At 36.4% G+C, this 24,334-nt stretch overlaps 1 protein-coding gene across 17 annotated transcripts in view; it reads left to right on the forward strand.

Annotated features, from left to right (window-relative positions):
- CAPRIN2 (caprin family member 2) overlaps positions 1-24,334 on the forward strand; it is a 37,636-nt gene that overhangs the window by 9,416 nt on the left and 3,886 nt on the right. For 5 of the 17 annotated variants that reach the window (XM_064284434.1, XM_064284436.1, XM_064284435.1 and 2 more), the window contains 13 exons: positions 1,115-1,353; positions 2,607-2,689; positions 4,399-4,566; positions 5,560-5,603; positions 6,473-7,150; positions 10,150-10,272; positions 11,531-11,612; positions 13,967-14,022; positions 16,315-16,419; positions 18,500-18,646; positions 21,571-21,739; positions 22,454-22,639; positions 23,500-23,600. In XM_064284434.1, the coding sequence (XP_064140504.1) occupies positions 1,115-1,353; positions 2,607-2,689; positions 4,399-4,566; positions 5,560-5,603; positions 6,473-7,150; positions 10,150-10,272; positions 11,531-11,612; positions 13,967-14,022; positions 16,315-16,419; positions 18,500-18,646; positions 21,571-21,739; positions 22,454-22,639; positions 23,500-23,600 (2,181 nt within the window). The remainder of the gene's footprint in view (positions 1-1,114; positions 1,354-2,606; positions 2,690-4,398; positions 4,567-5,559; positions 5,604-6,472; positions 7,151-10,149; positions 10,273-11,530; positions 11,613-13,966; positions 14,023-16,314; positions 16,420-18,499; positions 18,647-21,570; positions 21,740-22,453; positions 22,640-23,499; positions 23,601-24,334) is intronic. The other 12 variants (XM_010595681.3, XM_023555159.2, XM_010595671.3 and 9 more) reach the window with 8 other exon arrangements.

Genomic DNA, 24,334 nt, shown 5'->3' on the forward strand with positions numbered 1-24,334 from the left:
AAGAACTTCAGGTTTCTTAGTGGAAGCAGATGGTAATAGTGTGAGCTTAGAGTAGACGGGGGGCTGCTCAGTCCACATACATAAAGTTATTTGAGGGTTAACTTAAGTTCCACTAATTTTTCATATCTATTTTGTCAGCTGAATATTGGTGGATACAGCTCCATCTAGATTAAGTGCAAACTATTATAGAAATATCTCTACTCTTTTTCTTAAAAACACATTTGCTGTGACTGTGTCTTGACTGATTACATTTGTAAGACATTTTATGTCTGTATGGTTTTCTTTTCCTTAGGTCTTAGCTAATCTTTGGTTGGTTGGACACTGACTGTTTTAATTTAAATATCCTTCCTTTGGAACATGGGATTTAAAACAAACAAAACCTTTAAATTAAAACATTCTGTTAAAAATTTTGGCCTAAAAAGGCTTGATATATGGAAAAAGAAAATCTTAGGATTAATATAGACATTAGGAATTGATACTGTGCTTCTCATCATGGTAACATTAGAGACACTAGAGATAGCCTGGAGTTGGGAGTCAGATACAAGCAGTCCCCCGGAGTACGAACAAGATCTGTTCCTAAGTTTGTCTTTAAGTCGAATTTGTAGGTAAGACGGAACAGGCACATACAGTTTTTATTTAGTGTCAGTTAGTCAAATGCTTGTCTTAGTATGTAGTACATATTTTACCTTTCTATGCGTGTAAAACACTTAATCACTTCCAAACTGTGAGGTGTTTTCATGAGAGTCACAAAGTATCGTGTTCGTTTTTGTGAACCACTCTATTTAACTCAAATTTTTAACGTAATGGGCTCTATGGCAGTCTGTTCTTAAGGATGAGTTGTCTGTAAGTCAGACGTTCGTAACCTGGGGACTGCCTATGTTTCAGCTTTGGTTACCTTAGACGAGCCAATGTAGTACTTACTTATTGCCACTTTCTTTAGCTGAAAAAGGAGGCAGAGTTTAAACAGACCTGTCAATTTGACCACTCAGTGTCATATTCCTGAGATATATCATCTAATCTCAGCTATTTGAGGTTAGGCTTTGTAAAATGTGGAATCACTAATATGGGGTGATAAGGGAGAGTTGTCAACCCTAATTGGCATTTGTCTTAACAGCTACTTAAAGCTCAGAAGAAGGCCCAGAGAAGGGAGCACATGCTAAAACTTGAGGCTGAGAAGAAAAAACTTAGAACTATACTTCAAGTTCAGTATGTATTGCAGAACTTGACACAGGAACATGTACAGAAAGACTTCAAAGGGGGCTTGCATGGTGCAGTGTATTTGCCTTCAAAAGAACTTGACTACCTCATTAAATTTTCAAAACTGACCTGCCCTGAAAGAAATGAAAGTCTAAGGTAAGGTAATGAAGACATTTTTCTGAAATACAACATGTAACACTTTAGTTTTACTTTTTAGTTATATATCTGTAGTTAACTGAAAAAAGATTAATTTGATTCAACATGGGAGACTTTGGCTGGCCCAGTCTCTTGACAGGGTTGATGAACTGTATAGAAGGAAAGTGAATTTGAATGGTCTCATTTAGGTGCTTCTTTATTATCACACTGGTTTTAAAAATAATGTCTGATCGTTAGGTTTTAACACCATGCAAGTATTAACCATAATGTTAATTATGTGTATTCGTAAGACTTTTTTTTTGGTAGGCATCTCAAGATGTTGGTATTATCTGAGAGTCTTTGCTTTCTTACTCCTGCTATACTTAAGTAAAAATAAATAAAATTTAACTTGGCCAGTATGATTAAACTTTCTAAGTGAGAATTATTTGGTGTTCCTATTATGCTGTAAATGAAGACCGAGAAATAAAACTAATCATTCAAAGTGTAAAACCAGCAAATTGGGGCTTTCGGATGAATTTTTTTCCTTGCAGCTATCCATTTACTGTTTTTGCTTTGATAAATCAGCTAATTAACAGATCTCTGTGCTTTTGTTTTTTTTATTAGATACAAGGTGTTCCAACTTTGTGTCTAAGGTAGTCATGCTAAAGCAGTCTGGTTTCAAATGTTATTACAAATCAGCCCTGTATCTGGAAGAACTCTAATAAAACTTGGTTACGTATGTGTAGCCGTATATCTTTTTATTCTCATGTTGATAGTCTACTCCATCATTATTACCTATCCGGTACTTCCTTCACCTTGGTGGGTTCAGGGAGTGTAGCTTACATTAATACGTGAAATGTAAGCAAAACCGAATTTGAAAAGTAAGCTGCTTTCTTTAAAGTTAATGCAGCTCTTAAGATTTCCAGTAATCTACTCTTTCACCTAGGACATTTTCCTGGTAACAAATGGTGCATTGGCAGACTCCTTTTGGTCTATTCTTTAATAGCTGTATTTGGTAAAATCTTTATTTTAGTTGTTTTAAGAAGAAAATGCTTACATTTGCAACCCATAAATGGGGAACCAGTCAACTTTTATAAAATTTCAGTTTTTTGTTTCCAAAGAATGAAAAGACAAAAGTAACATTTGAATGTCTTAACTGTTAAATGGGTTATAATGCATCAATTGTACTGCTCCATATATACGTGTATATACATATATACACACATATATGTACTTCTAAAGCCACTTGTTCTGCTGCTGCTTTTCCTTATCAGTGTTGAAGACCAGATGGAGCAGTCATCCTTGTACTTTTGGGACCTTTTGGAAGGTAGTGAGAAAGCAGTGGTAGGAACGACATGTGAGTTTTCTCTATTCTGGACTTATGCAGTAAAATACTAAACTTTACGTCTAGAAGTTTAGTATGATATTGAGGGCCTAAACTGTGTCAGTCCATCAGAACTTACATGTCTGACAATACTGTATTCATCTGGAGAATAATCTCTTTGTTTAGTTCTGTTAAAAGCAGCTATTCTATGATCGGAGGAGCCCGGGTGGCACAGTGGTTAAGTGTTCGGCTGGTAACTGAAAGGTCAGGGATTCAAATCCACCAGCCACTTTGCATGAAGAAGATGTGGCAATCTGCTTCTGTAAGGATTTACAGCCTTGGAAGCCTCATGGGGCAGTTCTACTCTGCCCTACAGGATCGTTATGAGTCAGAATTGACTCGACAGCAACAGGTCAGGTTTATTGTGTAATTGTACTCACTAAAATGGTATTTAGGGGAAAATTTTGAAATGGCAAGTCAATATGATTTGTGAATAAGACCTAAGTACTAGTGCTGGCTTCAACACTAGCTTGACCATTTTGGGGTTCATTTCCCTGTTCTGTATAGTAGAAATAGTACCTCATTTAATTATGAATCTTAAATACATTCAATGTTACTATCAAGGTTTATCTACCAGATCAGCCTAAGAAAATATGAATGGTTTGACTACATAGACTGTTAAAGCAGTGTTGTCTAATGATCTGGAGAAAGAGCGCCCTTTTGGCTTCCTAAATAGCCTTTGGGAAAATGACCAACTACAAGTGTTGAACATGAAGTACATAGTTTTTGTGTACTAGCTTAGGATAATGATAACTCACTAGAAGCTGATAAATGTTTTCATTACTAGTGATTGCTTCTTTTTAAAAAAATACCTAAATATGTATGACCATCTGAACATTGCTCGGTTCATCCAAGTTTAAATCACAATTAAAAATTGATTTCTTGGTTAGAATGCAAAATGGTACTGACACTTTGGAAAATAGTTTGGCGTTATAAAATTAAATATACACTTACTATAAAACCAGTTATACTCCTGTATCCAAGAGAAGTGAAAACATGTTCATACAAGTACTTGTACATGTGTGATGTTCATACCAGCTTTATTTAGAATAACTACAGTGGAAACAAACCAAATATACGTCAGTGGTAAATTGTTAACGGAATGTGATATATCTGTACAATAGAATACTTACTCTCTAATAAAAAAAGGAATGACTTATTGATACATGTAAGAACATGGATGAATCTCAAAATAACTATGCTGAGTGAAAGAAGCCAGATTAAAAAAACAGTACGTTATATATAAAATTCTAGAAAGGCCAAAACTAGAATGATAAGAGATTAGTGTTTGCCATGGGTTGGGCGAAGGGGACTGATTGCAAAAGGGGCATGAGGGAACTTTTTGGGGTGTTGAGAATGTTCTATATCATCATTCTGGTGGCGTTAACATGACTATGCAGTTGCTAAAACTGTATACTTAAAATGGGTGAATTTTGTCATTTGTAAATTATACCTTAATGCTGATTGGAAAAAAAGAAAGACAAAATAGTACTCCTATGAAAGGAATAATGGACCTCAAATCAAGTACTTCTCATGGTACTGACCAGTTCTCCGAATCCCTTCTAATGGAGAATATTGTAATGACATACTATGACTAGGATTAAATTATGATTTCTATTCCTTATGATTTTTAACGAACTATCAGATTATATGATAACCAAGTCTTAATTGCTCTTTCTTAGACAAACACGTGAAAGATCTGTTGTCTAAGTTGCTGAACTCAGGATATTTTGAAAGTATCCCAGTTCCTCAAAATGCTAAGGAAAAAGAAGTACCTGTGGAGGAGGAAATGCTGATAAAATCAGAGAAGAAAAAACAATTATTGAAAACTGAATCTGTCAAAGAGTCAGGTTTGTTATGATCTCTGAAATTCTTTAAAGTGGTTCGATTTTTAACATCAAAAATGAGTCAAGTTATTGTGAAATGATTATTTTAATTCATTAGATTCTACGTGAATGGAAATCTTAACTTGCTGCTGGACAAGAGTAGGCTTAGAAAACATCTCTCGGCTTTATTATCATGATTTACAGATAGAGCCTTAACAGAAACATTAGATTATACTTCGTGCCGAGAGAGTACACTGGTTAGAAGGGGTGTTTATGGAATTTGAATGAACCTCCTTTGTTAAAGAATTTAATGCTATAGTAGGACATGAATGTAAATAACCTGAGGTTAAAATACTGATTTAGAAAAAAAAATTCCAAAATCAGAAAATATACTTCTTAAATTACCATTTTCTTGAGGAAGAAATATTTTGAGCAAATGATACTTTTGCATTTGTTTCTTAGGTTGTATTTACTTAATAAATACCTCTTTTAGTGAGGGAGTCCAGGCAAGGTTCTGGTAGTCAACTAGGAGGATTCAAGTGATTTCCCATGTTCACCTCCTCTTAGCTTTTAATACCAAGCCCAGCGCTTTGGTACTGCTATCCCCTCACCCCTCAACCTTGAAATGACTTGTAAGAGGCCTTTAAGGGCTCTATTTCAAGTTAACATGACTAATTTTTACCCCATGGGACGTGAGCTATAATTCTGACTTGCGCAAAGCTGTGTTTGTGAGTAAGAGGAGATAGTCTTATTTTAGATCAGAAAGAAAATTTTAACTGATACTTGACTTCAGCGAAGTGTCTTCTAGAAGAGAACTGCTGATTCCAGACTACATGTTTTTAGCTAATAAGCAATAGTTAGAGTTATGCCTGCCGTGCGTATACTTAATTGTGCTATTCTTTTTCTGTTACGCTTTTGAGTCTTCAGAAATATATTGCTGGAATGAATTACAGTTGTAATTAGTCTAAAAGCTTATAGTTTACCTAGACTTATTTAATATTCCTTTTATCTTTCCAGAGTCTCTTGCGGAGCTTGCACAGCCAGAGATACAGCCACAAGAGGTAAGATACTGGAAAGTTATTGATGTTGATTTGTGAGACTTGTTATAGTGTCGTGATTAAAAGTTAAGGCTCTGGAGCCAGGCTCTGGAGCTTATTAGCTTAGTGACTTTGGGCAATATATCTAGCTCAGCTCTGCTGTTACTCTAATACATGAAATGGGAATAATAATGATCCTTATCTCATGGAGTTACTGTGAGGATTAAAGGAATTGGTTTAAATTCTAAATTTTATAGAATTTGACCTGGCACACAATAACTGCTAAAGTGTTAGCTGTTGTATTTATTGTTGTTATTGGCTCCTGTGTTAGAACTTAAAGATGCGTAGGACTTTGCTCTCTCCAGAATTTACTCACATTGGTAGCAGAAGAGGGTTTTCTTACTGAAGTGACATTGAAATTCATGAAAGCTGAAAAGAACGGGAGAGGCAGAAGCACAGTATGATTGATATATAGGGGACATAAAGAAAAGCCTGGTAATTCAGAAAATGAGGCTTAAGGTTAATCAGTATAACTCTGTAGTTCTGCCTTAACTTTTAAGGGAGTCAAGTGGGTAGAATGGTCCTAAGCCTGGCAAAGGCTCAATAGCCTTGGTAAACGCAGTCAAATGTGGCACCATGACGTGTAGTTCTTGTCAGTCTTAGGTGAGTCAAACATAGTTTCTACTTTTGAAGCATTGACGTATGTGTCGTTAATTGAGGAAACAAGAATGAACAAATATGTAGGACAGTCTCTTAAATTAGGATAAAGAGAGAAGTTTCATCATAGTACAGTATCTCCAATAAACTAACGTAGGAATACTTAGAGAGTTGAATATTCCCCATAAAGTCTTCTACTAACTTTATGACTCAAGCACATTATTTTTCTGGTCTAGTTTCTTAACAGACGCTACTTGACAGAAGTAGATTATTCAAACAAACGAGATGAAGAGCAATCCTGGGAAGAAGATTATGCTAGAAAACCAAATCTCCCCAAATGTTGGGATACGCTTACCGAACCAGACAGTCAGGAGAAGAAACAGGAATCTTTCAAGTCCTGGGAGTCTCCTGTTAAACACCAGGAGTTATCAAAGCCTGCAGTTTCCTCAGAACAGAGGAAACAAGAGATTTCAAAACTCAGGTCCACTCTGCAGGAAGAGCAGAAGAAGCAGGAGACCTCTAAACCCAAGCCAACTCCTGGCCAGTGGAAGCAAGAAACTCCTAAATCCAAAGCAGGATACATTCAAGAGGAGCAGAAGAAGCAGGAGACACCAAAGCCTTGGCCAGTTCAGCTGCAGAAAGAAGAAGATCCAAAGAAGCAAATGCCAAAGTCTTGGGTACCTTCTCAGCAGAATGAACAGGCCATCACCAAATCATGGACCACTCCCATGTGTGATGAACAGGATTCAAGACAGCCAGAGACTCTAAAATCCTGGGAAAACAATGTTGAGAGTAAAAAACACCCTTTAACACCACAATCGCAGATTTCTTCAAAGTCCTGGGGAGTAGCTACAGCAAGCCTCATTCCAAATGACCAGCTTCTGCCCAGAAAGTTTAATACAGAACCCAAAGATGTGAGTTGATCTGTATTAGTCTGCTTCTGTCAATGTACCTGTTGAAACCAAACGCATCACTGTTGAGTTGATACTGACTCATAGTGACCCTACAGGACAGGGGAGAACTGCCTCATAGGGTTTCCAAGGAATGGCTGGTGAATTTGAACTGCTGACCTTTTGATTAGCAGCCGTAGCTCTTAACCGCTACACCACCAGGGCTCCTCTGTTAATGTAGGCATCAGTAAAGAGTTGTGGTAATCGTAATTTTTTAGTTCTCTTTAAAAAAAAAAAAGTTAATGTATAAAGTTTCACTTAACTCTTTAATGGATAGATTTATTATTTTTTCTAGAAAATTGGAAGATAACCTAGTCTTTCTTTGAACCTAACCTAAGATTACATTTTCACGGTTAGAATATGTTAAGTTTTAATGGTGTGATGTGACATTTAAATGCTGGAATAGTTCAGATAAGACCATAATGCGAACAAGTGGGTAATGTAAATGCACATCATGGGGTGAGGGGCCTGTTAGGTTTCACTCGCTATCTTCTGAGTGACTTTTTCTGACAGAAGGCATTTTTCTGCATTGTCTTTCGCTCATTTCTAGCCACTCAGATTAGCCTCTACTTGTGTAAAGAAGGTACATAGTAGCTGCAGATATTCTAGTAGTTGGGGGGAGGATCTGAATTACTTCATTTCAAAATAAGAATTTTCTGGACACAGGAAACTATAGGCTTTAAACATTCTGTACCTAGGTGTTGAAGTATAAGATTTAGTTAAAACTTAGGCCTCAAATTATTAATGTTAAAGAACCTGTTTGGGAAGGTAAACTCATAATGAATAATCCTTAAATACAATGCTAGTATTTAAGGATTATTCATTATGAGTTTACCTTCCTAAACAGGTGATAGTGTTGCTTCTTGTTAAATTATAAATTACTCGTTTATCACTATTCATAATGAAAAATTGTCGCCTTGTTTGATGTCCTCTATCTCTGTATAGTGATATTCCTTATACTTCCATGTCAATTTAGCCAAAGGATTGCTGAAAAAATTTTGACCCTCTAACAGTGAAAAATATTTGCTCAAGAAAATCAAACCCTTTCATTTTATAAGTGGATAAATTACTCTGAACTCTCTTCTACCTTATGGGAAGAGAATTTTAGAATTTCCCATTCTGCTCTCCTCCCTCATTTGTTCAATTGCTAATATTAATTTTAGCTTCTTCCTGTTACTGCAGAAGTTTGATAGCCTTATTTCATTAATCATACATCATGCAACAGTAATTGTAATATCACAACCATTTTGAGAAACAATCTAAAACTCCAACTTAAAAAAAATAGTACCTCAATTAAAGCTGTTAAAAAAAACCTAAGTTAAAATCCCACTAGGTGTAGTAATACTGAGACTTGAACATACCAGAATATTGAAATCGTGTTATTTGCTGTATTACCCGTTGCCATCTAGTCGATTTCGACTCATAGTGACCCTATAGAACTGCCCCATAGAGTTTCCAAGGAGCGCCTGGCGGATTCGAACTGCTGACCTTTTGGTCAGCAGCTGTAGCACTTAACCACTATGCCACCAGGGTTTCCATTCACTGAATAGAATTTATAAATTAGGGGTCTTAGGGAAAAGTCAAAACTCATGTTTAATTTATTTTTATGACAGAGACAACATATTGAAGTTGAAGGGTTTTCTTCAGTGACTGAGAACACTTTCTCTGTAAAATACAGTATATGTTTCTCCATCATCTTGTAATTTCAGCTGTATAATACAGTTCTAAGCCAAAAGATTAGGTAAGATGAAATTAGTCACTAATGCTCATACTTTCCTCCTAAAAGAGCCTCTCATATATTTACTTGGGGTCTGTTAACTCTTATTTTATTTGCTACTTTTGAAAAGCTTAGCTGTGCCACTTCCCAGTGAATTAGGGGAGGAGACTGACAGCTGTAAGAAGTAACTATAAACATTAGGTCTAACTCAGGAAGTTCAGCAATCTTAAGCAACTTAGCATGAACCAAAAAAAAAAAAAAAAAACCTGTTGCCGTCGACTCATAGTGACCCTATAGGACAGAGTAGAACTGCCCTATAGAGTTTCCAAGGAGTGCCTGGTGGATTTGAACTGCCTCCTTTTTTGGTTAGCAGCCGCAGCACTTAAACACTATGCCACCAGGGTTCCCAACTTAGCAGGGGGGCTCCACAACCAAACCTGTTGCCATTGAGTCATTTTCAGCTCATAACGACCCTGTAGGACAGGGTAGAACTGCCCCATAGGGCTTCCAAGGCTGTAATCTTTATGGAAGCAGACTGCCACGTCTTTCTCCTGTGGAGTGGCTGGTGGGTTCAAACCACAGACCTTGCAGTTAGCAGTCAAACTCTTTAACCGTTGTGTCATCAGGGCTCCTTGCATGAGGACTTAGAAACTTGTAAACATCAGCAGCTCGCAAGAGTATACTTACTTTATAACAAACTGTAATAAATGTGTTTTTTCAGTTTTAGGATATATGTATATATTTTTTAAACGTATTAATCGTTCTGAAATTAGATCCATCTTAAAAATGGATGTATATTTAATTTGTTGGTAGTTTTTTCTTTGGGGAAAAAAAACCGCTCGTGTGTCTCATGGTTGGTGGCATCTCCTAGAAGAAATATGGTAATTGATGCCTGTATGAAAGTACCCTTATCAAAGAAGTTCTATTTTCCTGGGTCTTCCATTTAAAAAGAGAATGTTTTATGTTTTAGAAAGATCACCATTAAAGTGGTTTGAAAGGAGGAAGAGCTGTTTAAAGTTTGTTTAAATTACTTGGAAAATGCATGCATGTGGAAATTCTTTACTTGAAATAAATCTGATAAATGAGTATTGCTGTATGTTTTGATTTCATCAAGATGTAGTAATAAGCTCACTATGAGTCAGAATCGACTTGTGGCAATGGGTTTGGTTTGGTAATAAGCTAAGTTTCCTGATTTAGACTATTAAATTTCAGTTCCACTCTTACATATTATGGGTTTGTTTTCCAGGTGCCTAAGCCTATGCATCAGCCTGTAGGTTCTTCCTCTACCCTTCCAAAGGATCCAGTGTTGAGGAAAGAAAAACTGCAGGATTTGATGACCCAGATTCAAGGAACTTGTAACTTTATGCAAGTATGAGTCATTTTTATAAGAATCTTAATTGATATACATGGGGCTTAATTTCTGATCTGAAGCATTATAAAGTTAAGTACATAGATTCTGAGTATGAATCCTGACAGCTCTGACACCGTAGGCAAGTTACTTAACTCTCTACCATAGTTTATATCTAAAAAATGAGAATAATGGTTCCTTGAGTAAAGTGCTCAAGAATAAGATCATCTGTAGCTTCCACTCAGACTTATGAGAACCTGCTTTGTGCTTGGTATTCTGATAGGTGCCAGTGTGTATAGAAAATTATAAGACGTTAATTGTCTTCAAAGAGTTTATATTCCAGAAGATTGTAGACTTGTGCAAAATTAATAGTTAAATGCTAACAGTATGCTTAACTAAATCGTGACTGTTACAGAATTTTGGAATAGCATGATATTTCTGAGGCCTGAAATAGCCAAATAAGATGTATTGAAATCGTAGAAAGATCTTGAGCTTTGGAATTAGGCCTAGGGTTAAATCCCAGTTCTTCCACTTACCAGCTTTGTCCCCTGTGAAAAGTTAGCCTTCAGGCCTCTGCTTATCTTTAAAATGAGAGAATTGTCTACCTCTTCAGGGCATTTGAGGATCAATAAAACAAAAATACTCACTACAGTGTGTGGTTTAAGTATTCAAAATGTTAGATACTTTTCTGGGAGATAAGAAAATGGAGGAAGAGAATGGCTTCTCATCATGAAAGTGTCTAACAAGTATGAGTAAGCAGTTGAGATACAGTAATTAGACACTGTCACTGGTTGAGTATAATAAATGAAGGTTCAGCCTAAACTAGGATTAATGCCTCAGGCCAGGAGTTTTTCTAAGTTACCCATTGCTGTTGAGTTGATGCCGACTCATAGCAACCCTATAGGACAAAGTAGAACTGCCCCATGGAGTTTCCAAGGAGTGCCTGGTGGATTCGAACTGCTGACCTTTTGGTTAGCAGCTGTAGCACTTAACCACTACACCACCAGGGTTTCCTTTTAAGCCTTAGAATTACTATTATAGTTTTAATACTTGACACAACCTTAAGATTTGGCAGTAACTTTAGATTTGACATGTAACTTTTAATGTCTTCTATAAAAACTATGTGGTTAACATCTTGAGATGGTTATTATTAACATCTTGAGATAGTTATTTGATACCTATAGGTAATACACTGGGTAGCATTGTGAACAACTTAATGATAATAGCTTTTAAATGAATAATCCTTGTTCCTACTCATTATTTAAAATCTTACCTTTAGGAATCTGTCCTGGATTTTGACAAACCTTCAAGTGCAATTTCATTGTCACAGCCGCCTTCAACTACTCCAGGTAGCCCAGTAGGTATGTAGTCTTTTTTTTGAGGATATGAGATTAAAAATGCAAATCTGAATGTATTTATTTATTTATTGTGCTTTAGGTGAAAGTTTACAGCTCAAGTTCATTTCTCATACAAAAATTTACACACATACTGTTTTGTGACCCTAGTTGCAATCTCTATAATGTGATAGTATACTTCCCCTTCTACCTTGGGTTTCCTGTGTCTGTTCCTATCCCTTTCTGCCTTCTAATCCTGCCTCTGGACAGGAGGTACCCATTTAGTCTCTTGTATCTACTTGAACTAAGAAGCATATTCTCCACGAGTATTATTTTATGTTTTATGGTCCGGTCTCATCTTTGAAGAGTTGGCTTCAGGAATGGTTTTAGTTCTGGGCTAACGGAGTCCAGGGGCCATGTCTTCTGGCGTTCCTCTGGTTTCAGCCGGACAGTTCAGTCTGGTCTTTTTACATGAATTTCAGTTCTGCACCCTACTTTTCTCTTGCTCCATCAGGGGCTTTGTTGTGTTCCCTGTCAGGGGGTCATTGGTGGTAGCCGGGCACCATCTAGTTCTTCTGGTCTCAGGCTGATGGAATCTCTGGTTTCTGTGGCCCTTTTGTCTCTTGGGCTAATATTTTCCTTGTGTCTTTGGTGTTCTTTATACTCCTTTGCTCCAGATGAGTTGGGACCAATTGATGTATCTTAGATGGCTGCTCACTAGCTTTTAAGACCCCAGATGCCACTCACCAAAGTGGGATGCAGAACATTTTCTTAATAAACTTTGTTATGCCAGTTAACCTAGATGTCCCTCAAAATCATGATGCCTAGACTCTGGCCCCTGCTACTCTCTCCCTCAAAGTGTTTGGTTGTGTTCAGGAAACTTCTCAGCTTTTGGTTTAGTCCAGTTGTGCTGACTTGCCTGTATTGTGTGTTGTCTTTTCCTTCACCTAATTCTTGCCTACTACCTAGTTACTGAATTTCCTTCTCCTTCCCTCCCTACCCTTGTAACCATCAAAGAATGTTTTCTTGTGTGTTTAAACCTTTTCTCAAGTTCTTATAATAGTGGTCTTATGTAATATTTGTCCTTTTGTGACTAATTTCACTTAGCATAATGCCTTCCAGATTCATCCTGGTTGTGAGATGTTTCCTGAATTCATCGTTCTTTATTGACGTGTAGTATTCCATTGAGTGCATATACCATAATTTGTTTATCCATTCGTCTGTTGATGGGCACCTTGGTTGTTTCCATCTTTTTGCTTTTGTGAGCAGTGCTGCAGTGAACATGGGTGCGCATGTATCTATTCTTGAGACAGCTCTTATTTCGCTAGGCTATATTCCAAGGAGGGTGTGTAATCATTTTAAAGACTTAGAACAAACAGCTTTAGGTCTAACAGTTGTTTCTTTCACAAACTATTTTACTCTAGATATTTTAAGGGTAGAGCTATGTCTCTTAATTTACTTTAGATGTACCATCAGTTATCAGAGTTACATGTAGGTAAATTGCCATCAGGACATTATTTTACTTAACTGACCTATTTGCGTTTTATAGAAAGTCTGTAGATGGGTGAAATGGGAATGCCCATTAGCTATTTTTGCAATTAATAAGTTCTTCTTAGAATGAATACAGGCTAGGCCTTGCTTGACTCCTTTGGACTTTAAATCTAGCGTTGAGGCTTTTGGATTCTAACTGCGAGTGAAATTACCGCGGTGATACAGTGATTAACACAGTTACTAATCATGGAGCTTAAATTTAAATCTGATGCTTTAAAGCTTAGGCCTGCACTCATTTCTCTTGGGAGAAGAGTGACATAAAGCTATAGTATAGCTGTAGTGAGCAATATACACCATCCAGAAGACTGATGCAGTAATTCCTGGGAAGAAAGGTAAACAGAAGGTTAATTAACAAAAGCGATAGACATTGGTAACAGGAAGCCAAACTGAAAAACTATGTAATTTGAAAAGCATATATGTAATTAAAGACCGAGTGAGGGGAAAAAAAAAGAAAAAAAAGATGACCCAGCTAAGCCTTATTTGAAAGTTGTGAAGCTTAAGTGTATCATTTTAGTTACTTCTCATGATAGCTCGGGTTTGTCTTCCAGATTACTATTACCAGTTATTTTTAAAAGTCATAGCTTGAAATGCTGCTTTTGCCCTCTTAACCTTAAATCATCATGTATCACAGCTGAAACTACTTATTTCTCATTGTCCTACAAGCATCTGACTCTTTTAAAAGCTTTTATAGAGAGTAACTGATAAATTTAACACCTAATCCTCCATTTATGCTTTTTTGTTAAGTGTAAATTTTAGTTTCCACCCAAATGATATGCGTAAACTTTTCTCCCCTCTCAATAGTTTATACTGTTTTATTTCACTCTCTACAGCATCTACAGAACAGAATCTACCCAGTCAAAATGAGTTTCTTCAAGAGCCATTACAGGTAACATCTCCAAATTAATTTTTCATTTATTCTTCTTTTATATTCATGGAAGAACCTCTTGTTTTGACAAGAATGATCACACTTACTGATTCTATTATACCTAACTAAATTATGTAAAATATTCTAATGATAACTAGGTTTTTAGATGCATTACAACTGGTCCTAAAAAGATTTCCCAAGACATAATATTATAATAAAGATTAGCTGACTTTTTGTTAAGTAAAAGAAGCCTGAAGAATAATACTACTTCGCTATTGACCTACCCGAATAATTTCGTATGTCAGCACAGTAAAAAAAAAATCTGAGGAAAGAAAATTTTGTTTAACCCGTGATTAACCAGTTTTTCCCCCACAAAAATAGTTAGCATTCCCAGGAACTAGTTTCCACTAAACACACTTAGACATACAAAGGGCCCAGATCATTGATCATTGAGATCTCTAAATGCCACGTTGCATTTTCATCAATGGTAAGGCCTAGGTTCACTAGTTTTCAGGTCATTACCTTTAAAAAAAAATTTCTAAGTGTCCCTCTGAAAACCTTATGACAGTTCTCTTGCCAGTAGCTGCTTGTGACAGTAGATTAAATATTTTGACCAGGTGGTTCACAGTTGTAGCTTTCTTTTCCAAAAACTTTTGAATGAATACCTTTTGTTTATAGTGATTTATAGTTTGATAAAATATGGCTCAATTTTCAAAGAGTATTTGTGGAGCATGGTATGTAAGTGGGATTTTGTCCTACTTTTCCCCACCTACTTACTAAGTAAAGCTGTTCATTCTAGCAATTATGATTCTATGTGAGGCTCTCAATTGAAAAGTTAAAATTTTTTTGGTAAAGTCACTGATCTAGTTTAGTAGTTTTTAGGTGCAGATCTGTGAGATGGCTGCATCGGAATCACCTGGGCATTTTTAAAGTATAACTATTCCTAGGTCTCACCTTAGATTTAATGGATCAGAATTTCCAGATGTGGGCTGTAGGCATCTATGTTTTTAATAAGCTCACTGGGTGAATCTGTACATTTTTGGCACTTCTGTTCTCAAACATGTTCACTTACCAATACTTAAACTGCCTACTGCTGATCTAGTTAAGAGCAATGATTTGTAAGCAAGAAGTACCTTACCTTCTCAATAAGTGTTAATATAGGCTCTGACTGTTTTTGTTAAGTGAGCCTTTTTACTAAGATTCAAGTCTTTTAAAGCTTTCTCTCAGGTGGAACCAGTTGCTTTAACTTAATCTGTGAATCTTCCTTTAGTTTTAGAGAGTTATGTCCCTACCATAGACAGGCACACGTTTTGAGCAGTTATTGCACTATTTTAATGAGAGGACTAGAAAAGTCTAATTTAAAAAACACTTCAGTCTCATAATAGCTCTCATATTTTGGTCATATCTCAGCTATACCTATTTAAGTATATAAAATATTTCAAAAGATTTCAATTTTTTTCCTGATGTTTGGTTACTATTCATTAGTTTCAATTTAATCATTTTATTACTTGGGCTTCTACAAACCACATAGAAGCATTTAGATACTACGAGTGGCTTTGTGGATAGTTGAGACCTTTCAGTTGCTAGACTTTTATGGATGTCTGTTATGTTCTAATACTTCCTATGTCAGAATTCCTTCCTAGTCACTTTCTGGGATCTTTATTGGTCACAGCCTTATTTCTTACTGTGCTTTCTCCCAATTTTTGTTTTATACTATATAATCAGCTTTGGTTTTTGTTAGAATTTTGGTGCCAATTTTGATTTATATAGAGCTTATCTTTCCTATTTATACTTCTAGCTACTCTTGAAGATACTGAGAGCACTTGAGTAAAACCATAGTTACTATGATCTCTGGCAGAGCTGTGCTGAGAGGGTTAAATGTATTCTGATCTTACCTGCCAGTGAACTGCTACCAAGCTCCAGATTGAAAATCTACCCCAGGTTTCTAGGGCCATGGACCTTGATTAGTGAAGATAGGATTGGATGTGTGGCTTTGGTGAGCAGGGCCTGGAAAGGCATTGTAGTAGAGTCCTTGGGTTTGATTGACAGCTCTGCCATTTCATTTTAGTGTGATCTTTGGTATATATACCTTTCTTTGTCTCTGCCTGCCTGTCAATAAAATGGGAATAGTTGTACCTACCCAACAGGATTATTGTGAGGATTAAATATCGGAATATGTGTAAAGTGTTTAGCACAGTGCCTGGCATTAGTGATTGCTCAGATGAATACTGTAATATAAGGAAACCAGGGCTCAAGGAATATAAAGTGAACAAAATATGACTTTTACAGTATTTTATATCTTCCTGTGTCTAGGCTACTTCTTCTCCAGTTACTTGTAGCTCAAATGCTTGTTTGGTTACTGCTGATCAGGCTTCTTCGGGATCTGAAACAGAGTTTGTGACCTCAGAGACTCCTGAGGTAATAAGAGACCAATTGTCTTAATTTCTTTTCTGTCTTAAAGAATAGCAGAACTAGTTTAAATTACACAGGGATGATCAGTTGAATGATTTAACGTTTATACCTTCTAATGTATTGTTTTCTATAGCTACTGTGGTCCTGGAACTTATACAGGTAACTTTATTGTGGCTTTGCCGTATAAGTGGTTTTAATAATGTATTACCTTATCAAACACAATAAATATGCCAACATGTGTGATATCAAAAAAGAATGAAAAGTTCTAGGTGGCATTATGTCAAGTTTCTTATTGCATTTACACTGAAGGAATACTTAGGAGAAAAATATTTATCCATATAACTGAAAATAGACTTCAGTATTTTTAAGTAGTATTTTGTATTTTAGGTGAAAGTTTACACAGCAAATTAGGTTTCTGTTTAACAATTTTTATACAAAGTGTTCCATGACATTGAGTACAGTTTTTACAATGTGTCAGCATTCTTGTTATATCCGTTCTGTTTGTTCAGTGTCCATTTATCTAGCTTCCCTTCCCCTCCTTGCCTTCGCATCTTTGCTTCTGGGTATGTGTTGACCGGTTGGTCTCATATAGTTGATTGTTTCAGGGAGCACATTACTCTCGGGTGATAATTTTTTACTTTTTGAGCCAATCTATTATTTGCTTGAAAGGTGACCTCCAAAAATAGCTTCAGTTCTGAGTTCAAAGATCATCTTAGGGCCATAATCTTGGGGGTTCCTCTAGTTGCTATCATTCCAGTAGATCTGGCATTTTTTAGGAATTTGAGTTTTGTTCTATATTTTTCTCCCATTCTGCGTTGGACCTTCTGTTGTGTCTGCAGTCAGAACTGTCGATTCAATAGACTTTATAGTGTTAATTTTAGCACTGACTCAGTTGAAATGAGTTGTATTCTTTTTTTGGTGGGGCTGATTTTGTCAAAAGCATTTTGACGAAATTGTGTTTGTCTTTAAACAATCCTAAGAGGAGCCCTGGTAGTGCAGTAGTAGTTAAAGTGCAAGACTGCTAACTGAAAGGTTGGCAGTTCAAACCCACCAGCTGCTCCGTGGGAGAAAGACATGGCAGTCTGCTTCTGTAAAGATTTATAGCCTTGAAACCCAGTGGGGCAGTTCTACTGTGTCCTTATATAGTTCCTGTGGGTTGAAATTGACTGGATGGCAGTGGGTTTGGGCTTGGGTTACAATCCTAAGTGACAGCTTTTGTTAACTTTGAGCAAATCCTTGAGGTTAGTAAGATAAAATAAATTTTTGGATAAATTTAGCAGCTCCTGGGTTCCCCTCCATTGGTAACTTTTATACAATAATATGTATTTATTATTAAAAAAAATTAGGTAATTTTTGGGGGGATAAATATTGTAACTCTTGGGAAGTTTTTTTCCCTCCTTATTATATAAGAATATGTATTCATTATTGGAAATGAGAAAATACAGATAAGCATTAGTTTTTATGATGCTGACTTAGTCTAAGCTGAAATTATTTGGTTCCCCATTTTAAGAAGAGTAGGAAGTGGTTGTTACCGGGGGGAGGGGACTCATAGCTATCTGCTTTATAATCTGATCGGAATTGAATTTTAGTGTCTTTTTAAACCTTTGAATTTATAATCTATTCCTTTAGATGAGACTTATTTAAATTAGCTCAAGTTTGGTGGCCAATTTAGAATTTACTAATAAGACTTTAAAATGGAGAAAAATTAACGTTTACTAAGCAATTAACCCAAGGTTTTTCTTAAGCCCAGTTCTATTGTATAAATTTGGAATAATAATAGATTCTTAACTGAAAAACACCATTTCAGGGTTGGAAAAGGGTTAGATGCTTATAAAACGTTCAGCCCCTAATCTGTTGAAGTGATTAGTAAGACTTTGACTTAGTCAGCAAGCTGTGCAAAGCAAATACTGGTGTGCATCCTCAGCAAACCAGATTTGAAATTGTAAGCAAAAGCTATTCTTCTGCATTCCTGTGTCCAGATGTCATCCTCTAGAACTTGCTGACTTATTACAGTCTGGGGTTTAGTGTGAGTTAACTGCTTGTTATATGGCAGGTGATTGGCTGACATTGCATTTGTCCTCCCCAGGCAGCGGTTCCCCCAAGCAAGCAACCATCTTCATTAGCGTCTCCAAATCCTCCCATGTCAGTGGGCTCTGAACAGAGCTTCCAGTCACCTCCAGCGAGTAGTAGTTCAGTAACCATTAACACAGCACCCTTTCAAGCCATGCAGACAGTGAGTATGAAATGTGAATGATAATTGTGGTTCATTATTCCTGTTAAACAACCATTGTTTCTCTTACATCTATCATCGGGTACTATGTCAAAAAAACTGACCTTTTATTATACACTTATTTGGGTTCATGGAATTTGCATTTGTCAAATTGAGATATTGTTTGTGGGAGAAGAATCTTAAAATCCACAGCCTGTAGAATTTTGAATGGGTATTTTATCAGCATTGTTACCTTTCTGACAACTAGTAGCAGGCAAAGCTGAGGGACTCATTAAATAAATGAAATGGATAGGTGAGAAACATAATTTTCTGGAAATAGCCTAATGTACTAACCATTACTAATATCACAGCAGTGGTGTTCTATAGCATCAACAACCTGAAATACAGGACGAACACTAGAGTGTTCTTTTTAAATCATAGTTGAAACTTTTACTTCATTTCATCCTGATCTTGTGCTGGTTCCTGGAGAATTCAGATTTGTTTGGTGTTTTGAATTACATATTTTCTACAATTTGTGATTTAAAACATTTTTTTAAGGTAACATCTTAACTAGATTTGTATGTGTATTCTCTAAACACAGGATAGTGTAAAACAGTTCTTAAACAAAAAACAGAACAAAACCTCAGTGGACCAAGAAGTACCTTTCCTGATGGTGCTTAACATCCCACTCCAGGTCCTTAGGACTGATGGTGGTGGGTGAGGTCAGAAGGGTAGCCATGAAAAGCAGGCACAATGTAGGGAGATGGGCTGGTGAATCCAGCCACCTGAATTCACTAACCTTATCCTTCATGCTAGCCAGTTAGAACATCTTAGTTTGCTTGCCTTCCTTCTTTCCCTGTTGGTCCATCCTATACTGTATTGCCACGTTGATTTTACTTTTTCTTATCCCTAGTTAAAAGTAAACAGTAGTTTATTATAGAATGAAACTGAAATTTCTTTGCCTGACACACAGTACCTTTTAAAGTCTGGTATAACCTGACAGACTAGTCCCCCTAGCCTGCCTTGTACATTCTTGTAACAGTAGCTATTGCTTATACCATTCTGTCTTCTCTGTCTTTCTGAGTCCTATACAAATTAAGTTGATTCTCATTCATTTAATTCAACAGGTAGTTATGGAGCCAGGCAGGGTTCTTAATTACTGGTAATGCAGTAATAAAAAAGATAAGTCTTTACACTCAGTAAGCTTAGATTTTAATATGGAGGTGGGAGGGCTACAGGGAAAATATTCGTGTGTGTATATATATGTGTATGTACAAACGTGAGGGTAAGTCAAAAAGTATTGCGTTAAAATCATAGAAACTTTTATTAAACAAAAATACCAAAATGTGAAGCTGTTCTCTTTTTTAAAAATTTTTATTGTGCTTTAAGTGAAAGTTTATGAATCAAGTCAGTCTCTCACGCAAAAACTTACATACACCTTGCTACATACTCCCAACTTCTCTCCCCTTAATGAGACAACCCGCTCCCTCTCTCTACTCTCTCGTCTGTTTCGCCAGCTTGTAACCTCCTCTACCCTCTCATCTCCCCTCCAGGGAGGAGATGCCAACATAGTCTCAAGTGTCCACCTGATCCAAGAAGCTCACTCCTCACCAGCATCCGTCTCCAACCCATTGTCCAGTCCAATCCCTGTCTGAAGAGTTGGCTTTGGGAATGGTTCCTGTCCTGGGCCAACAGAAGGTCTGGGGGCTGTGACCACCGGGGTCCTTTTAGTCTCAGACCATTAAGTCTGGTCTTTTTACGGGAATCTGGGGTCTGCATCCCACTGTTGTTTCTTGATGTATCCTCCATCTAAGTCTATACACTTCTGAAGGCAGTGTTTCCATCTCTCTAACCCTTCCCTGAAGAATTCTGCACTCTTTTATTTACACCACGTCAAAGCGGTAGTTTTGGCATCCTCGAGGGACTCAAATTGTGTTCCTTTTAAATGTCCTTTGAGTTCTGGGAATAGAAGGAAGTATGAAGAGGGACGATCAGGGCTGTAGGGTGGATGGGGTAAGATTTCTCAACAAAATTCTCATAGGACAGCCCTTGGTATGCTTGAAGAATTAGCAGGTGCATTGTTGTGATGGAAAAAAATTCCTGGCACAACTTTCCTGGCCTTTTTCTCACCAGTGCAATTTTCTTAAAACTTCTTCATAATAAGCCCCTGTGATCATCCTGTGTTCTTGAGAAAGTCTATCAAGATTACCCCTTTGGAATCCCAAAAAACAGTCACTATAACCTTCTATGTGGTCTTCCCTCTCTTGGCTCATCTTTGAAGTCTTCCTGGCCTTCCTTAAAATGCTTGATCCATCTAAAAAGTTGTATTATGTGGGGCAGCATTCCCATGAACTTGTTGCAAAATTTCAATGATTTGGGAAGATATTCACTTGAATTTTGTTAAAAATTTGGTATTAGCCCTGACCTCAAAATCATTGTTTTCCATGGGACAAAAAACATCCTTTTTTTTTTTTGAAGACACCCTAATGAGACTAAGATAAGTGTATTACTGAGATCCACTGATAGCAGAGACATGTTTAAACACGTTTTGTTTGGAGTAAACCCATGCGTGTATGAACTGGAACCCTAGTAGCAATACTTTTTGACTTATCCTCATAATTATATAAATATGTCAGGTGTGGGAAAATGGAGCAGGATAAGGGAGTAGAGAATAATAGAAGTGCTGTTTTATGTGCGGTCTGGACAGTAAACAGTAAACTATTTACCTTTAGTTTTTGAAAAAGCGCCCTCTTTCCCTACGTAGCTTTCATTCTTAGCAAGCATTATTATGATCACATAATAGCATGAAGATTAACTTTTGCTCTAGGATGTAAATTCTGTCAGGAATCAAATAGAAGTTTTTGAATGTTGTAGATTTAGCTGGAAGTCACCCTTAAACATTTTCTATGAAACTTCACAAATGACTCAGTGTACCTGTGTCTTTTAAGGTATTTAATGTTAACGCACCTCTGCCTCCACGGAAAGAACAAGAAATAAAAGAATCCCCTTATTCGCCTGGCTACAATCAAAGTTTTACTACAGCAAGTACACAAACACCACCCCAGTGCCAACTGCCAGCTATACAAGTAGAACAAACTGTCCTTCCTCAAGAAACTGGTAAGATCTTTGCATATGACATTTTGAAGACTTAGATGACAGCTCACTGAATGGAAAGCAAGCCTGTAGTGACACCTTAGAAGTTCTTTCCTGACTAGTAAGCATTATCTCGTCATGTTTCTCAAGTGTTAAGAAACACTTGATGCCTTTTCCTTTATACAAATAGTTAAGTTCACCTGTTAATTTTAACTTCTGTAGAGGTAGTACTTTAATGATTGATTTAACCTTGAAGTAGTTTTGTATTTTTAATCTAATTGCTTTGATTACCATGGAAAGTGATTAAAGTAGTACTTATTTCTTGTTTTAAGGAGTACGTACAGATCCTTAGTTTTGGCATTTCAGAGCCTATTGAGTTTTCTAAAACTTAACCCTCAGTAAATGAATAAGCATTCCAGGTACTTGGTTAATCAAACAATGAAGAGATAGTAAATGTAAAACCCTGGACCTGGCCACAAATGATCTCATTCTGTTCTCACCTGTACTGTGAAAAGATCAGACAGGTGATTTATATAGAGGACATTTTGGTCACGTGATTCCATTTACAATGTTAATTAGAATTTTCTTTTACTCCCTGTCCTGGAATCTTCAGCCGGTTTTTTTTTTTTTTTGGAGAAAATTGTATTGAAGGTTTGATGTACAGTGACTTTTAAGTATAAAGAGTATTGAATCTTTTATTACCATTTAATTCTTGGGCTCTAAAACTGTTTCCTTAAGCAGCAAGTTATCATCCTGATGGAACTATTCAAGTAAGCAATGGTAGCCTTGCCTTTTACCCAGCACAGACGAATGTATTTCCCAGACCCACTCAGCCGTTTGTCAATAACCGGGGATCTATTAGAGGATGTGCTCGTGGTGGGAGACTGCTAACCAACTCCTATCGGTCCCCTGGTGGTTATAAAGGTATGCTCTGAATAAAATTTAATTATATTGAATTATTTTGACTGTATAGTTACTGGAGCCCTGGTGGTACAGTGATTAAGAGCTCAGCTGCTAACCAAAAGGTCAACAGTTCAATCCACCAACTAGTCCTTGGAAACCGTATGGGGCAGTTCTGCTCTCTCTGTCCGATAGAGTTGGTACGAGTTGAAATTGACTCTAGAGCACCAGGTTTTATATAGTTATCTTATTTAAACCATTTTTACTTTACCTTGTTTCCTTTGTCATGGCCATTTATAATGTCAGTGTCATTTATAATTTCCTTTTTGTTTGGAACTTTTTGTATGAAACAGATTGATTCTCTGACTTACTGAAGTGTAGAATATTTAACCGTCTTGTTTTTCAAGGGATGAATTTTGGTTTTAATATTTGAATAATTTTTAATTCCTTTTGTTAATTGACTGCTCAAAATATGTCATAATTAGAAAGTGCCTGTTTTCTACTTGTACCACTGATAAGAACATAAAATTTAAGAATATAATAGTGGTATTCTCTTAAGTTTTAGATATTGTTCCAAGTGTCCTAGTTACTGCTTGGTATACTCTAGACAGAGCCTTAACTACCTAATTGCCCTACTACCACCCTTTTCCAACCTGCATCTACATTCCAATGATAGTAAATTTCTAAAACTGGCCAATTCGAACAGTGATATCTTATAAATCTATGTTTTACTGTAGAAGCAGTTATTAGTAAAGTTTGTGTAAAGAAAGTATGAATCTAAGGATGGCATTATAGGATTATTTGAACTTCTAAAGCTGGTATAGAATTAGACTATTTAAAAGTTTCAGTGTAATTTTGCTTACAATTTTATTTATATTTATTAGGTTTTGATACTTATAGAGGACCTCCCTCAATTGCCAATGGAAATTATAGCCAGCTGCAGTTCCAAGCTAGAGACTATTCTGGAACACCCTATTCCCAAAGGGTAAGAATAGTTGTCGTAATTGGATAGTATTGTCATTAAGCTGATGATTAAACTATAACATAATTTGCTTTGCAGAAGTGCATTCTTAGTTTTAGAACTACTTGTAAGTATCTTATAGAGAGTCGAGTTGGAAACTTCCAGTAACCCAAGAAGGATAAATGATAGCTGCCAGTTACATGGAACGTGGAAAGTGTTAAGGACTTTATTAATGGTATTGTTTGCATTAATTTGCTTACTTTTCCACCCTATAAGAGAAACTGGGTTCAGAGGTTAAATATCTTATCTAGGGTCATTCAACAAGTAAATGTCTACCAAGATTCTAAGTTCAAGTTCTTCTAAGATTAGAACTTGAGTTCTTTACTGTATTGCCTTCAACCTAACTTGCCTAATACTGCCTTCAACTTAGCTTGCCTTAGTATCAGGTATAGCAAAGTCCTTATAAGCATAATTTTTTTGTTTATTCTGATTTGAATAGCTCAGTTTTCTTTCTACGTACAGTAAAAGTTTGATAGGTGCGTGTTAGACACTTCACTTAAACTTTGAAAAACTTCCTGTCATTGGCCATATATAAATATAAATTTATACTACGTCACCGTTTTTAATTTTGAAGTTTAAGAAGCTTATAAGTATGTACATGGTATACCATACTGATTTCTGTTGGTAATGTGTAAGTACCTGTACTTGAAGAATTTACTGTTGTCTTGTAATCGGATTGCCTTAGATTTGACCTCTAA

This window comes from Loxodonta africana, chromosome 4, assembly GCF_030014295.1.
Source record: "Loxodonta africana isolate mLoxAfr1 chromosome 4, mLoxAfr1.hap2, whole genome shotgun sequence".
In the NCBI taxonomy this organism is placed as follows: Eukaryota; Metazoa; Chordata; class Mammalia; order Proboscidea; family Elephantidae; genus Loxodonta; species Loxodonta africana.